At 45.5% G+C, this 17355-nt stretch overlaps 1 protein-coding gene across 1 annotated transcript in view; it reads left to right on the top strand.

The window, feature by feature from the left end:
- P2RX3 (purinergic receptor P2X 3) overlaps positions 1–6692 on the top strand; it is a 49468-nt gene extending 42776 nt beyond the window's left edge. The window contains exons 11-12 of the mRNA XM_066588205.1: positions 5562–5639; positions 6059–6692. Coding sequence (XP_066444302.1) covers positions 5562–5639; positions 6059–6175 — 195 coding nt within the window. The 3' untranslated portion in view covers positions 6176–6692. The remainder of the gene's footprint in view (positions 1–5561; positions 5640–6058) is intronic.
- The last annotated feature ends 10663 nt before the right edge of the window (positions 6693–17355 follow it).

The following is a 17355-nucleotide window of genomic DNA, read 5'->3' as shown; positions in this document are numbered from 1 at the left end:
GTGTAACAGCCTGGGGACGCAGCAGCAAAGCTGGCATCCCACTTGGAGGGGTTAAGTGTAAAAATTGGGGTTTCCCAGGTGTTTCCACCTCAGTTAGCCCACAGCCAAACCGGTTTGTAGCAAAGTGGATCCAAATCTGCCTGTCTGACAGTTTGCTTAGACTGTGGATCCTGTTTGTGCTGCAAACATCACACTGGATCCAGCCTCGTGCGATTGCACCTTTTAAGATCAAGTCACACAAATTCTGCAGACTGTCGCAACCCATCCAGAAGTTTGGGTGTAGAGAACTGGTATGTTGGCGCAGCTCTCCAGTGAAAAGTCGTGAAGCGATAGTTTCTTACTGATCACAGTAAAATTGCATTTATTATTTCTTTATTGTCTGAGGAATCTATGGAGATAGAAAGTACTAAGCTCTCATCTGAGGAACGCCTGAGAAGGCAACCGCAAAACCTATGTGTGTACTGTGGAGGTGATGAACATTTTCTGAGATCATGCCAGAAAATCCGGGAAACTTCCACCACCCAAAGTCAGTGGGAGAAGCTACCCTAGGTGACAGAGTCCTCTCCAAAGATTCTGCTACCTGCATTTGGCCTATGGTGCCTCCCAGTTCTCTATGGAGGCATACCTGGACTCCGATGCTGCCAGGAAACTTCATCCACCAGGCTTTGGTGGTGTGGCAAGTTGGGGGTTAGTCACCTATCGGATTGCCATATTTCTATCAGGAATGGGCACCACACGTGTAGAAAATTCTCAGGAGAATTGCAGTTTCTTTAAGTTCTGGCGCCTGCCGGTATTTATTCCACATATCACAGCACAGCCAACTTGTGGTACACACAGTCCCTCAGGGTTCACAACCCGCAGGGTCTCTGTCACTATCCCCCACCCAGGACGTCTAGAGGGTGTCCTCCTCTGTCAGACTGGTGTCAAGCCCAAACTGATCCACATAGATCTCAGGCTCCAAGTGCATGGTGGCTGCTGCCACAGCCTCTCTGGCTGGCAGCCAACTTCCTCCTGAGTGTGGCCGGAACTGATACTTTTATGTTACTTCCTGCTACACTCACAGGTGTTCTCTCTAATCTCTACAACCTGAATGCCTATCTATAGCCCTCTGCAGGCTATTCTGTGTACTGCAGCACCACAGTGGTCAAGAACAGGATTCCTATGCTACCCTTGAAGAAGCCTATTTCTACCACTTCTATTGATGGGCAGCTCCTGTCTGATATAATCAGGTGTATCCCCATTCCACTGGATCTGCAAATTGGAGTTCTGCACAGAGCCATAAACTCAGTGTTGTTGGGACTTACTTAGTTTTGTCTGCATTCTCCAGGCATTGACTGGAATTCTGGGCACATATCATGTTGGAGCACCCACCTATTATACCCAATGTCTGCATGCTGTTTCTCCAGTCCTCAAGCCACAAGTTCCTCCTGAGCTTCCAGGTCTACCTCAACCATATGCTATGTTTGCAGATGTTTACAGCAAGAAAGAGGCTGAGATCCTGCTGTCACATCGACAATATGATTGCCCAATCGACCTCCTGCCAGCTGCATCTTCTCCTAGAAGTTGAAAGTATTCGTTGTCTCTTCCTAAGACTCAAGCCAAGTCTGCATATGTCGAGGAGAATCTTAGAGGTTTCATCTGAAAGTCACCTTCTCCAGCTGGTGCAGGGCTACAGTCGTCTGATTGCTGTTACTCTAAAGAATAAATACCCCTTGCCTTTAATACCAAAACTGTTTGACAAGATACTGAGGGCTACCATTTTTGATCTCCATTGGGTGTACAATCTCCTCAGAATACGGGAGAGTGATAAGTGGAAAAACCTGCATTCAACACCAGAGATGGACACCTTATTCTTGTCCTTATGACTTTTGTCCAATGACTTTGTAAATAATGTGTTCCCTGACCCACCGTATTCTTGTGTAATCATTTGCTTGGATAACACTTTGATATATTCTCCTGATACTACCTCACATTGTAAGTATGTCAAAACAGTTTTACAGTGTTTACGTCAGAACCATCTTTATGCCAAGCTTAAGAAATGTCTATTTGAACAGTCCAGTTTACCCTTCCTGGGGTATATCATTTCAGCTCAAGGCTTCAGTTTGGACAATGAGAAACTGCTCTTCTCAGTTGGCTTAAACCTCAGAGTCTGAAGGACATCCAGCGATTTCTAGAATTTGCAAATTACTGCCAGTTCATGCTACGTTTCACATCTTCGACTACTCCATTATCTGCCATGACATGTCAACCCTAAAAAATGAGTATCTGTGGCTGAAGAGGCCTTTGCCAAACTAAAACAAATGTTTGCCAGTGCTCCTATTCTTCATCACACCAACACTTCGAAAGCATTCTACCTGGAGGTTGATGCTTCCTTCCTGGGGCAGGAGCCCTTTTATATCAATAGTATTCCAAAGGAAAAAACATCGCCTGTGGTTTCTTCTGCAAACTGTTTACCTTTGCTGAGAAAAATGACCCCATTGATGATCGGGAGTTACTGACAATCAAGCTTCCATGAGAAGGAAGGATCTGCTCATCCATTCCCCATCTATGCAGATCCTAAGAATTTGACTTTTATTCAGTCTGCTCAACATATAAATCCTCGTCAGGCCCGTTGATCACTGTTTTTCGCTAGGTTCAACTTGCTTTTACATTTCCACCCTGCAGAGCAGAACACTAAGGTGGATGCTCTTTCCAAGTCTTTGATGCATCTGATGACAGTCCTGAATTCATCATCGAACCTGAAAAAATTGTTTCTGTTGATGCCCCACGTCTACACGACATTCCTCCAGGAAAAACCTCCGTTCCTGCTGCTCAGAAGTCTCACATTCTTTCCTGAGGGCATGAATCTAAACTGGCTGGATATTGAGGTTATATGAGGACTCTTGAACTCATTTCTTATTATTTGTGGCCTACCATGGATAATGACCTAAAATTATTTGTCTCCGCTTGCCAAGTCCATGGTAGAAACAAGCCATCACTTCTATGTCCTGACTTTTACTCCACCCTCTTCCCATTTCACAATCACCTTGCCCACACCTTGCCATGGACTTTATTACCAATTTGTCTAATTCAACTGATAATTGAGTATTCTGGGAAGCTGTAGATAGACTCTCTAAAATGGTGCATTTCATCGCTCTTCCTGGCCTGCTTTCTGCGTCTGGCCTGGCCCATCTGTTGGTAGCACACATTTTCAGATTACATGGACTTTACATCACTGCCATTCATGTTCTGCACGCGTCTCTTCTGCTCACTCCCAGGCTTCAGGTCATAGGGCTCCTGCGCACTACACCTTAGCTTCTTAAGGAGCCAGTGCACACTCCCATTATTTGTTCCTCCTCCAATTCGATTCTTGCACTAGCTATATTAGGCATCCACCCCCTAGGGTCTTTGGTCTTATCCTGCCAGTTGTGAAAAAGCGCTGGGTCTGACCTTCTGCCTTTTTTGACTATCCTGACTTCTGTACTTCTTGATATCAGTTCTGTATCCTGGATTCTGTTTCATCTGCTGCCTGCCCTGACTAATAGCCTGACCCTGTTTACATACTTGTGATGCCAGCCCTGACCCAAGCCTGTCTGTTTACTTCGTGTCTGTTCAGACCTTCAGGTACCGTGCATTGGCCAAGTGCAGCGTCGGCAGCCACACACTATATCTGTATGTGTAATGGCTTGGGGACCCCACACCAATGCTGGCATCCCACTTGGAGGAGTTAAGTGTGATAACCAGGGTTCACAAGGTGCTGCCACCTCAATTAGCCCATGTATGACAAGGTGCATTCATATAACACATGGGCATACTATACATACATTTCCTGTGTTCATGTTGCCTTTTGTTCTGGGCATAGGCAGCATGAACTTGGTGACAGGTTCCCTTTAATACAACATACTGTCACTGAATAAATCAATATTACCAATAAAAGCACTTCATTAGGGCCAGATTATATCAACAGACCATGACCACATAGTACCACCATATTGCTACTGAAAAATACACTGTACAAAGTATGTTACCAACATACAGTGACCATATAGCGGTAGATATGAGTTCTACAATGGTGCTCTCCAGACCTTATAACATTACAGTACCATTATATCCAGTAATCACAGGTTGCATCCTCTGACGGAGGTTGTTCACTATCCCTTTTCATCACTATCCAGCCCAGATGCCATGATGTCTTCTTCCTGTCACAACTTGTTGCAGAATTTAACATAGCCATATTTGACTCCTCAATTTTCCAACCACTTGGCATTGTTTTCCACAGTGTCTCACTCAATAATAAGTAGGAAGGGAAGCAAGGTGGAGCAAACCCGATGGTATCAGAGACTTTGGTGCCAGATGAATGTCTAGAGACCAAAAAGCTTCAGAGAGAGTTGCGAATTGTGGAGGTGCTACCAACCGGAAGAACCCACCAATGGTGGGCACACCAGTTATGTGAAAATCTAAAGGAAAAAAAGCTGGTGAATAGGCAGGACTCTTCAGAAAAAGATGTAGGACAGTAGTACGTAATACCCAACTTCTCTTTTATTAGATAAATTAAAAACCAGCATAAGATATGCATTTCAGCGTGAAGCCCTTCATCAGTCAAGTTGGATTCGACATCACTCCTAGGACTGAAAGGATATGGATCTTCCAGTTCTCCTGGTGTCCTCATCTCCACCACTGGTACCACTAACACTTTTGGAATCCATACCCTTTCAGTCCTAGGAGTAATGTCCCACCCAGCTTGACTGATGAAGGGGATCACCCCGAAATGCGCATCTTATGCTGGTTTTTAATTTATCTAATAAAAGGAAATTGGATAGTACATCCTACCTCGCCACTACTTTTCTGGAGAGTCACGCCTATTCAACAGTTTCATTTCCTTTAGATTTTTACTCAGTAATAAGGCTTCCCATGGCCTCCTTTAACTGGTAATGCCCCTCTGGCCTAAATTGACTTATAATTGTCTTCTTGGCCTCCATTAATTCACAATCCCCTTTATACACTAAAGTAAAAGAAGGAAATACTCACCTGTATCACTCCTCCTGCTCCCGGCCTCTGAATTCTGCACCGCTATCCCAAGGAGCGATAGAGCGATCACTACAGCCAGTCCTCGGCCTCACCAACATTAAAGCATAGGTTGCAGCTATCACATGTTCACATCATTTCATCAATCTAGCAGGAAGTCCTCGGGTTAACAGTGAGGACAGCACAGAATGCAGAGGCCAGGAGTGGGAGGAGCAATACAGGTGAATATATATTTGTTTTATATTTTATTTACGGCACTTAGCCAATTAAGTTTCTTTTTTTTAAAAAGTGTCTGCCCCTCCTACAGCCCCCAGGCCAAACTGGCACACTGGGATTTTTCCAGGTGGGTCAATGGCCAGGCTGTCCCAGGACGCAAGGAGTGGGGAGTAATAGTGCTATATGTAACACATAGTCTATGGTTGCATGCAATGAGATTCTCCATATTTAAAATCTGTGTTAATCCTAGCCAATCCTGTCACAGTATTATTTTATTGTTGCTATGTTGCATTGTGCACTTGAATGATCATTCTTTTGTATGTGATTGTCTCCCCCTACAGGGCACTGTACTCTGTGATATCATTTTATTAAACTTCCTGAAAGGAGCTGATCAGTACAAAGCAAAGAAGTTCGAGGAGGTATGTTACCCCGTTGCAGAACATTTCCCCTGCTTCTCAATGTTCTTCTTGACTTGTTTCAATGGCATTGAGGTAGCTGTGTTATGGCATTTGCTGTTTCGCAGAAGCATTTTGACCATAATGGTTTACAAAATTTACATTATTCTGTGGATAGAATCACCTATCTGGATTTTTATTAACATTTATGTAGTGGTCATGTATGGTCACAATTCGACCCAATGTAAGTCTATGGATACATTTTGTTACATGACTTTTCTATGCAACCAATGTAACATTGAATCCCTTTACAGATTCTGCATGGCTGCATTAAAAATTCTGCTGAATTTAGAGATATTGAACCACTAGGGGGTGCTTGGTGATGAGTTGTCGTGGTGTAGGTTATATCTTCCTTTTATTTACCTCTATTGCTTTTCTTTTAGATCTCTGATGCCTCCACGTCATTTGGCAGCCATATGTTCAAAAGTGACCAGACTCTAGCTGGCCGTGGAGATGAGAAAAGATCTACAGACTCTGGGGCTTTCTCAATAGGTTTATAGGCATCTATGAGTCACGGTTCTCCTCAGTGGCTTCATCTGTGTGATACTTTGTAGCACTTTATGTACCGTTCTGCCTCTTGAAATCCATCTTTCCTTCTATGTTATTATTTTTGTGATGATCACTTAAAGGGGTTGTCTGGCTTAGAAAACCTATTTAAAATAACCTATTAGGACCCAACTTGTTTGGGGTCCACACAAGCAGCCAGTTTATTTCAGTAGGTTCTGTGTAATACTATATCACCCCTGTGATGGCGCTGTAGGGAAAGTGTACAGTTGCTGCTAGGCTCCTCTGTAGATTACAGACGATCCCAGGGAGTTACAGCATTGGGACAAAATGTAATCATAATATTTTTAGGAGGAACATTCTAAAAAAATGGGATTATCTAAAGTGGACAACCCCCTTTAAGGGCTCAGTCAGACGGGCGTTTTTTCGTGCGATTTGCGGATCGCATGACGGATGCGCATCCGCAAATCGCGTGACCGGTGCGCGCAAGTCGCCCGCAAATCGCCCGCAAATCGCCCGAAAATCTGCTCCTAGCCGCGTTTCATTAGAAACGGGCCGGAGCTGTCCAGCGCATTGCATTCAATGGAGACGGCAATACAGCCGTCTCCATTGAAAGCAATGCGCTGCGGGCGAGCCCGGGATGAATTGTCGGTAAGGGCTTAAATATATAAGCCCTTACCTGCAATTCATCCTAAAATGTGTTAAAATAAAAAAAAATTGTATACTCACCTTCTGCCGGCAGCCGAAGCTCCGCGCGGCCGTCCTGCAGTGGGTGTGAAGGGGGTGTGAGTCAGACCTGCCCCCTGATTGGCTCAGCGCTGAGCCAATCAGAGGCATGCCTCACTCACACCCATTCATGAATTCATGAATGGATGTGAGTCAGACCTGCCCCTAAGGCAGCAGTCACTCACCCATTCATGAATTCATGAATGGGTGTGTGAGTGTTTTCAGCCTCTGATTGGTCAGGGCTGTGACCAATCAGAGGCAGATCATTCAGCAGGCGGGGATTTTAAAGCCCCGCTGGCTGAATAGTGCCAAGAAGCAGTTCAGGAGAACTGACAGCGGCCGCGGCTGGACTCCGGCTGCAGCGGAAAGGTGAGTATACAATTTTTTTTAATTTTAACACATTTTAGGATGAATTGCAGGGAAGGGCTTATATATTTAACCCCTTCCCGACAATTAACCCCGCGCACGACGGTAGCCCATTGCTTTCAATGGAGCGGCTGTATTGCCGCTCCATTGAATTCAATGGGCAAACATCGTTCTTCTCTGCCACAGCTGTTACAGGTGTGGCAGAGAAGAATGATTTGTCTTCTATATGTTCTCAATGGGTTCGGCGCTGCTGCCGCTGGCCCCATTGAGCGCATATACAGAAGAGAACAGGAATCGCAGATCGCAGATAGGTGCGATCTACGATTTTTTGTTCTATAATTTATCGGACGAGCGCATAAAAAGCGCTCATGTGTCCGATACCATTGCGAAGCAATGGTTTTAAAAAATCGCCGGACGCATGCGCAAATCGCGGCTAAAAACGCCCGTCTGACTAAGCCCTATGTCTTAAATAATGTCCTCACTATTTAAATGTTGTTCATCTTGTACTTCTGTCACTTTTGAAGCATAGCTTGGGTGGATCAGTTCCACTGAACTTTGAACAAACTTTACATAACTCAATGGTACAGGTGAATAGAGGAAACTTTGTAATATATCTTATTAGAGAATAGTGCTTCTTTCCTCAATTATCTGACTCATTTCCTTCCCTTTCCTAAACCATTCAGTCTAATCTGAAAAAAACTGCTAAATTCAACCTTAAAGGGGTTTTCCAGGCATTGCCGACTGTCAGTGGCAGGATACACCGGGGTTGGTTCGAAAGCTGATGCTCCAACCTTGTATAGAGTGGTCTGTGCTTGAAATTGCAGGCGTAGCTCTCATTGAAATCAGTAGGAGCTGCGCTTGTAATTGGAGGCTTGGGTCCCATTGACATCAGTGAGAGCTGCACCTGCAGTTACGAGCACTGGCCTCTACATGGGTCGGAGCAGTGTAGCTTCTGCTCTGACCCCAGCACTGACAGCTGAAATCCCCTTGGATAGACAGTACAGACTAACAGCTCACTGACAGATGAGATTACATGCTGCAAATAGAAGCCTATGGAGAGGACAGGGGGAGGAGGGAAGAGGAGTCAGTGAGATAAAAGCAGAGACACACACGCATATGCTGCTGCAGCTAATAGTGTTTTACTCCTTATAACTACTAGAATCACATCTGTATGTAGGAAACAGTGATAGGGGAGCAGAATCTCCTCTAGTTTCTAAGTGCAGTTTCTACTCACCAGTGTGGGGAGAACTGAAAATTAGATATAGAGCATGCAGAAATGTAAACTGGTGAAAAATGCAGGATACAGGTCACATAATAGGAAGAAATAGTGCTATTCCCCATGTACACACACACCTAAGTCTGAAAAGTCACCTAAAGTTCGCTATTGTATGTTTTAAGCTTGAATCATACAATCCATACATTCTACCTCCTTTTCCACATGTAAATACGACTCTACTTGCTGCTTCCTTCTGACTTCAGGTATCCTCCTTAAACCCTTAAAAAGGGTTTTCCCACAACTTGAAATTGCCCCACAAGCACTCTGTCCTTCCTACTTCCTTCAGACCAGGGCATGTGACTGCTGCAGCCAATCACTTGGGCAGTGGTGACCTTCTATAGGCAGATATTGGCTGCAGCAGTCACATGTCCTGGTCAGAAGCAACCAGGAAGGACAGAATGCTTGTGGGGCAATTTCAAGTTGTGGAAAACTCCCTTTAATGGTGCATTCACACCTCATTTATGTCTACTTCCATGCGTTCTCTCCGATAGATGATTATGATATTCTGTCCAGCATAGATGCCAGACCTGAATGGAAACCTACTGAAATTGAGACCAAAGCTTGCAGTACCGATAGCCTAGGGGTCCATTCCATCTAAATCCTTGAAAATGGGGAAGTCTACGGAACCCAGGGGTGTAAACATAAATGTTGCGTGAATGGCCTCTAACTTGAATGCGCATATAAGGTAAATGCAAACATATCAGATTTACCTACTGGCGAATCCCCAGCAGATATTGAAGCCTGAGGGCGCCCACCCACTGGCGTTCGCGTTTTCCGCGATTTTTCCGCGCGTTTTTCGCGGCGTTTTCGCGGCTTTTCCGTTAATTTCCATTGACATTCATGGGTGCATTAGGAGAAAAATAAGGACACATATGCAACTGACAGTTCCTATGTTAAAAACGCAAACGCAACGCAAAAAAAACGCCAGTGGACAGGAACACATGTTATCTCTATGCCTGTGCAGGAAAAACGCAAAACGCAAAACGCAGGTAAAAAAACGCCAGTGGGTGCTCGCCCTGAGGCTGATGTGTTTGTGCTGAGGATCTGCAAAGCCATAGCATTATTCAATCGGCCTAACATGCGCGGTGCTAATTTCATGACTTCTTCGTGCTGAATCAGTGAGAATAAGTAGTTTACTACTTATTCTCACAGACTTTTTTTGCACGCTGCAGACAACAATCAACAATTCGCAAAGATTACTTTAGCGAAGCATGTAGACAGGATTATGAAAAACTCCATTTACATGCATTTAAGATGAATTTGATGAGGAATTGCATGAACGGGGTCTTACAGCACTTGTCACAGCATAGATATGGGAGGCCTATTACTAGGATAGACCACCAAAGTCTGAGCAGGTGGGATGTTTTTTTTTAATTGACTACTGATAGAGTGAAAGATTTGCTGGCATATCACAAAGATTTGTCACCAATGTCCAAGTGGTGGAAGTGCAACTGCAGTGACCCTCCCAGAGTACTAGAAAAAGCAGCCGCAAAGCTGGGATAGCGCTGCTCCATTTGGTTTTGTGGGCAACTGCATTGCTGACCATTGATGATAGTCACCGACTATACAGGCACCAAGGAAAGTCAAGCAGTGCCAGTAGTACTTGAGTGGCACAGCACTTTCTTAGTGCCACTGTCACTTCGTTCTAGCAATCAGTGCGAGACGCAGCAGTCAGACCTTGGTGGCGTATCCTAGTAGTATACAACCATTGTCTATACTTGACAACCCCTTTAACATCTGCCTTATTTCCTCATATTCTGTGGTATACCACGCTCTGTGGCTGCAGACAAGTCTCACTTACGGTTTGTCTACTGCACGTGCCTTTAACCCCTCAGGTGCATGTACTGTATTCTATTTGTATCAGTGGATACTTTGTAGCCTTCTTTAATAGATATGTTTAATTCAATTCTGTAACAGACAGATGAAATAAATGGAGTCAGTATACTAAACATGCGTTTTGACTGATGTTTCATGATTAGGAAAAAAAGTGTAATTATGTTTTTAGGACCCGAAGAGAACTCAGGAGGAAGAAACACCAAGTCTACAAGAAGAGGGTTTCTCAGAGGAATACAGAACTGAATTCATCTAAGTAGATGTCACTGAGAAATCTTACATCTATGTCCTAGATGTCACATTAAGACAGTGCGTTTCCTAACCTTTTCAGTCTTGGGGCAGCTCTGCAAATTTTTTTTTATCATGGGGCACCCCTACCAAAAAGGAGGTGGGGTCAGGTGGCATGGCTAGGCACATACTCATCAGGACATATGATTTTACCTCCATTATTTCAGTGGCTCCTGTAGTAATAATGCCCCCTTTTATGCCCTTATCAGGAATAATGCTCCCTTTATTGCCCAATCATTACAAATGCTCCGTCATGTTGTCCCCATCATTTAAATGTTCCCCCGTGGCCCTGTCATTATTGCTGCCCTTTGTTCCCCCTGTCCGTAATAATGATCCCCCTTGTTGCTCCATAATTAAAAATTCTGCCCTTTGTTGCCCACTCACTAATAACGCACCCTCACCCTATTGCATTGTCAATGCTGCCCTTTGTCTCACCTGTCAGTAGTAATGAAACCTCTTATTGGGTCTGAAGATGTGTAGACTACAACTAAGGTGACCAGACATTCCGATTTAGGCGAGACAGTCCCGCTTTGGGACCCTGTGTCCCTCCTTTCGCCGGGACTCTAGCGGGACAGCCATTTGTCCCACTTTTGGGACGTCTGGTTATCACAGTGATTACAAGCTGGGGTGCCGCAGATTCCCAGCCTATAATCACTTTGCAGCGCCGTGGCAAATGCACACACTGACATCACATGTTCAGTGTGTGCGTCCGGGATCTTTCTCTCCCCTCCCCTGACTTCTCCTCTTTAGTTCCGCAAGAAGAGAGGAGAAGGGAGGAAGCGCTGCTGTGGGTGCAAACACACTTCCTCCCGCAGCAGCGATAAGAAGAGGAGGAGGAGCATCAGTGCTCGGAAGACCTGGAAGAGGATAAGTTTCATGGGTTTCATCGGTGTGGGGGTCACTATTACTACTAAGGGCCACTGTTGGGGTCACTATTACTACTGAGGGCCACTGTTGGGGTCACTATTACTACTGAGGGCCACTGTGGGAGACACTATTACTACTGAGGGCCACTGTGGGAGTCACTATTACTACTGAAGGCCACTGTGGGGCCACTATTACTACTGAGGGCCACTGTGGGGGTCACTATTACTACTGAGGGCCACTGTGGGGGTCAGTATTACTACTGAGCACACATGAGGCTCTAGATAGGGGTCAGGACTCTTCCAAATGCGAGCCAGATGGCAAAAGATGAGCCATCAGAAGAAAGAAGAGCAAAGGATTGGAAGGTTGGGAGCAGTAGGAAGCACTAGAGGACAACATGACTATCAACAGTGCCGCAGAAAAGTTCGCAGGTTGCACCAGTGCACTCAGATACTGTAAGGGACAATGTTAAAATACTATATTTTGGGGCACATTCTTCGATTAAATACAATATGGGGCAGTTTGGGGGCATTTAATGTGGCCATACATTTTAAATGTCATTTTGTATCAGCGTGGTTACTTCAGAAAAGAGTAACTACATTAAAGAATGACCTCTGTTGACATGGGGCCATATTCAGACTCAGTGCCTAGGACCGCTTTCTTCTGGTATTGTATCTGTGCAGTATGTTTGGTACTGGTACCATACCTATGTAGTAAGCTTGGTTCAGGTATCATATCTAAGTAGTAAGCTCACTTCTGCTACTGTATCTATGTAGTACGCTCAGCTCTGGTAGCATACTGTGTAGTACACTTGATTCTTTTACAGTATCTATATAGTAAGCTTGGTATTGATATTGTATCTACATTCCGTGTTTCCCTGAAAATATTAACCTGTCATATTAATTTTTGCCGCAAAAGAGGCACAGGTTCTAATTTTCGGGGGATAGTAGAATTGGGCACACAGCAGCAACTGAAGGCCAATTCAGCCCCCTGGTGTCTTATAAATCCTGTTTAGGACAAGAAGGGAAGAAGATGCAAAGCCCGACCAGGGTCTGGATCATGACCCAAATAACCGTCCAAATAAAGTATATGGTCCAGGCAGCATTTAGATGAATGAAAGAAGATTCTTTATTCCTCCATAAAAATGATAACCAGCGACGTTTCGACCCGTCTAAGGGGTCTTTATCAAGCTTGATGCTGCCTGGACCATATACTTTATTTTCGGGGGATGTCTTACTTACCTGGTAGGCGCTGTCCGGGTCCCTCCAGCTGGGCTCTGGAGCTCCGTTGCTCTTGCTTTAGTCTTCAGCAGATAACAGAACATCGCTTCCTGGTAATGGAGTGTGTAAACCCCGCCTCCAGCAAGCGATGGCTCTGATTGGTTCCCGAGCGCTGCACTGATTGGCTGAGCTGTGGCATGGCATTTTTGAAGTGACTTTTTTTTGCATTTACACTGAAGATTATTGCTCAAATTCGTTTGTTTGAACCAATTTTAAGCGATAATCATTGCGTGTAAATGGGCCTTTAAACAATAAGGTCTATTAGGTTAATGTAATTTTTACTAAGAATTGTTATTTTTGATCCATTTTTTGCCAAGCCATCTTGCACATTCGACTACGTCTTCTTGTCTGCTCCTCATCCTAACCTCTCCCTTGGCCCAGACTAAACGCAGAATGATAAAAGAAACCTGATAGCCGGTTTTGTATTATTATGCATAACTGATTAAAGATGATAAAGGCCAGAAAAAAAATACTCCAGACAGAATGTAACCTTTAGGGCGAGCACCCACTGGCGTTTGCGTTCTCCGCGGGAAAAAAACGCAGCGTTTTCGCCGCGTTTCTCGCGTTTTTTCCGCGCGTTTTTCGCGGCGTTTTCGCGGCGTTTTGCGTTAATTTCCATTGACATTCATGGGTGCATTAGGAGAAAAATAGGGACACATATGCAACTGACAGTTCCTATGTTAAAAACGCAAACGCAATGCAAAAAAAACGCCAGTGGACAGGAAGGCCTCATGTCCACGGGGAAAATCAGATCCGCTGCAGATTCTACATGTAGAATCTGCAGCGGGTCCCTCCTGCCCCGCGGACATGAGCGCTGAAAATAGCAATTTAAAAGCATTTACCTTTCCGTAGCGGACGGCGAAGATCAGCTGTTCCTCACGGCCGGATCTTCATTTTCGGCCGGCGGATGAATTCCTGACGCCGGCGGCACATCGCCGGCACGTCGTCGACGTGCCGCGCGCATGCGCCGGGCACATCCGCCGAGCCGAAGCAAGGGAGATGCAGCCGTGAGGAAGAGAAGAGCTTCGCGGCCCGCTGCGGGTGAGTAAATGCTTTTAATTCCTATTTTAGGTCTCCCGCGGATCCGGACGGCTTCCATAGGCTTCAATAGAAGCCCGCGGGAGCCGTCCCCGCGGGAGACCCGCATGAAAATGGAGCATGGTCCAGATTTTTTCATGCTCCATTTTTTTTAAAATGCCTTTTATTGACGATCCGCGGGTATTTATCTACCCGCGGGTGGTCAATGCATCCCTATGGGATGCGGATCCGCGCGCGGGAGATCCGCTGCGGATTTTAAATCACATTTTGCCCGTGGACATGAGCCCGAACACATGTTATCTCTATGCCTGTGCAGGAAAAACGCAAAACGCAGGTAAAAAAACGCCAGTGGGTGCTCGCCCTTAGATGGATGGCCACAGCCTTACTTAATACAAAACTGGCAGAGCATAAGACAGGAGGCCTTGCTAGGTGAACCACTATACACTGAACGATCAATGCTTTGTCAACACCTACTCAATAACAGGTTGGTCCACGTTTTTGAGCAATCGTGGCTTTCAGACATCAGAAACCGTTTCCATATGGTGTCGAACATCTTCCATACTTAATTTAGCCCATGGCAGTTGGGGCATCTCCGTTAATTAGTGCATATTTTTTTGGATAAAGGGGAGCAGATCTCCCAGCCATTTCCAGCATATCCCAGTACAAGAAGAGGCTTGTTAAAAAGCCAGCATACGAGATGTCCCACCTCTGACTAGACCGCAATCTTCTTTTAGAAGAGTTGGTAGTCAGCCATTTTTTTCTTTTATGGGCTTCCTCCCTTTTCCGGTTCATTTTTAAAAAAACTTTATGTCCTCTTGTTGTAGCTGCACCTGCTCCTCCGTCTATTACTTGCTACCACAACCTATTCCAAGTAGTTTAGGAGTTCATCTGCCTGTGTGTTACCATACAGTGCGGCATGGGGTCCCGCGGTCGGCGCGCGTCGCTCCGGCGTCGGCTCCAGCAGCCTGGAGCCCTGTGTCGAGGTCATCCCAGCAGCTTGGGTTGTCCAGTGGGCGGCGGCGTGGGCGTGCCCGCCTGTAGGGTGCCGCCCGCACTCCCCTGTGCTTCTTATACAGCAGTGGGTGGAGTTGCCTCCTCCCACTCTCCGCCCCTGGGCGGAACCTTGTGGTTAAAAGACAGGCAGTGAACTGAGCTCATTGCCAGTTATTGGTTCTGCATGCACCTAGCCAGTCTGTCTGCGGTTATCCTCAGCTAGTCCCTAGTTGTCGGTCAGCTCCCTCTGGTTCCCTATCACTCTGTCTGTTTTTGTTGGTTCTGTTCGCCTCTAATCTAGTCTGGCCCAGTCAGCACTAGTTGCTATCCAGCACCCTGCCAGTTTGCCTGTGAGTCCCATCTCCAGCCTTGTAAGTTTTGTTGGTCTGATTCATCTGCCTCCTCTGTCGGCACTCTGTTCCCCCCATTAGGTAGTTTCCTGCTTGTCAGCGCCAGGTCCCAAGCCAGAGCAGGGACCGCCGTCCAGTTGTCCGCCTGGGGTTAGCCAGGGCCGAGGCAAGTAGGCAGGGACAGTGGGGGTGCGGGAAGATCAGGGCATCCCACTTGGCGCTCGGGGGGCAGAGTGCCGTAACACTGTGCCTCCTCATTATGATAGAAACTCCAAGAGCATTTCTCGACCAGTGCATCATTCATTTTGAAGTAGACCATCTTTCTTCTAGAAGCACTAAGGTTGCATATAATGTCTCTGTAATGTCTAGAGCCTCATGTGACGCAAGATGCTAAGGCAACAAAAAATGCGGTCCTGAGCTCTCACTCACAACCTTAAGGTTGCAGGTTCAATCCCCACATGGTTCAGGTAGCCGACTCAGCCTTCCATCTTTCTGAAGTTTGTAAAATGAGTACCCAGCTTGCTGAGGGGTAATAAATTACTAAAAAGCGCTGCAGAATAATTTGGTGGTATACAAATAGCTTCTACAGCACTCTCGTATCCGTGCTATTCAAATTTTTTTCTTAGACAAACATCCAGATGTAACTTGTGAATGTTTAAGTATTAATGAGGCTGTTTTGTTAGTTTTACTACTAATCAAACTGTTATGTCGGCTGGGCGCACCTCGCCGCAGGACGGATGCCGGAACAGGATCTAAACTGTGTCTAGTGCAATTTTATTGGGCCAATGATTATGTTAGATTCATTCCTGGACTGCCAACATGAAACAGGAACAGGGGGCAGCGAGAACGGATGCCAAAACTAGAAATATGGGTGGCTAGACGCAACACACGCTGGCTGGAACACCAACAGGACAGTGAACTGCATACTGGGAACTGGACTCACTGACAGACAAAACATAGGGACTGACAAACTATCAAAAAACTCACCTTGCATACCTGCACACATAACAGATGGAATTGCTAGGAAAGTACGAGTTATTGGTTCATGAATTGGCCAAGTCTTTTAAGCCTGCAAGCCACTTCAAGGATTCTCGTAGTCTCATGGGTCCCTACTCTAATGAGACAATATCCACCAGAGCCCGACCTGCAAGCAGGCCGATCGCCCCGATAAGGGGGGCCCGCACTGGAACATAAGGGCTACACTAGCCCAAAGATGACAAACGATCCAACAGGACAGGACACAGTTCACACTAGCACTCTAGGACTAGCATGGAAGACAGAACACACACAGAACAGGACTGTCCACACCTGATCTCTGGCCACCTGCACAAATACTGGAAAAGACACTGTTCACACATATAACAAGCATGCAGGAAAATCAAAACCTTAGAGTGAAAGAATACCAGCTTCCTCTTGCAGAGGGACTGATTATATATATATGCAGCAGACCAGTGGGGATTGGCTGGCAGGAGGAATTCCAGACCCAGCCAGCTCAAGTATCCCTCACCTGTGAAGCTGTGCTCGTGGAACCCTTTAGAACCACAGGCTCCAGCAGCACAGCCTAACACAAACATAACTAATCAAACTCAGCTCTGTTAGTGACTACTGTCGCAGTAGGGGGATGTTTGGATGCTCCAGTTAGGGCGAGCACCCACTGGCGTTTTTTTACCTGCGTTTTGCGTTTTTCCTGCACAGGCATAGAGATAACATGTGTTCCTGTCCACTGGCGTTTTTTTTGCGTTGCGTTTGCGTTTTTAACATAGGAACTGTCAGTTGCATATGTGTCCTTATTTTTCTCCTAATGCACCCATGAAAGTCAATGGAAATTAATGGAAAAGCCGCGAAAAACGCGTGGAAAAATCGCGGGAAACGCGGTGAAAACGCTGCGTTTTTTCCCCGCGGAAAACGCAAGCGCCAGTGGGTGCTCGCCCTTACAAAAAGTCCGAAATAAAACGAAAAACTCATTCCTGTACTTTATTTTAGTGTAAATATACTAATTTCAGAAATAAACAACTATACATTTAAAAAAAATCTTTTTTTTTTAGCTTTTTTACTTTTTATAAAACTAAAAAAAATGAAAAAAAGATACAAAAAATAGCCCTGTGTGCCACAAAGGAAAAAACGCAGCAAAAAAAAAAAAATAGGCTCGTAAAACCACCACA

This window comes from Eleutherodactylus coqui, chromosome 13 (genome assembly GCF_035609145.1).
Source record: "Eleutherodactylus coqui strain aEleCoq1 chromosome 13, aEleCoq1.hap1, whole genome shotgun sequence".
NCBI lineage: Eukaryota > Metazoa > Chordata > Amphibia > Anura > Eleutherodactylidae > Eleutherodactylus > Eleutherodactylus coqui.
Note: the sequence above shows the minus strand (reverse complement) of the source record. Positions and strands in the feature narration are given on the sequence as shown.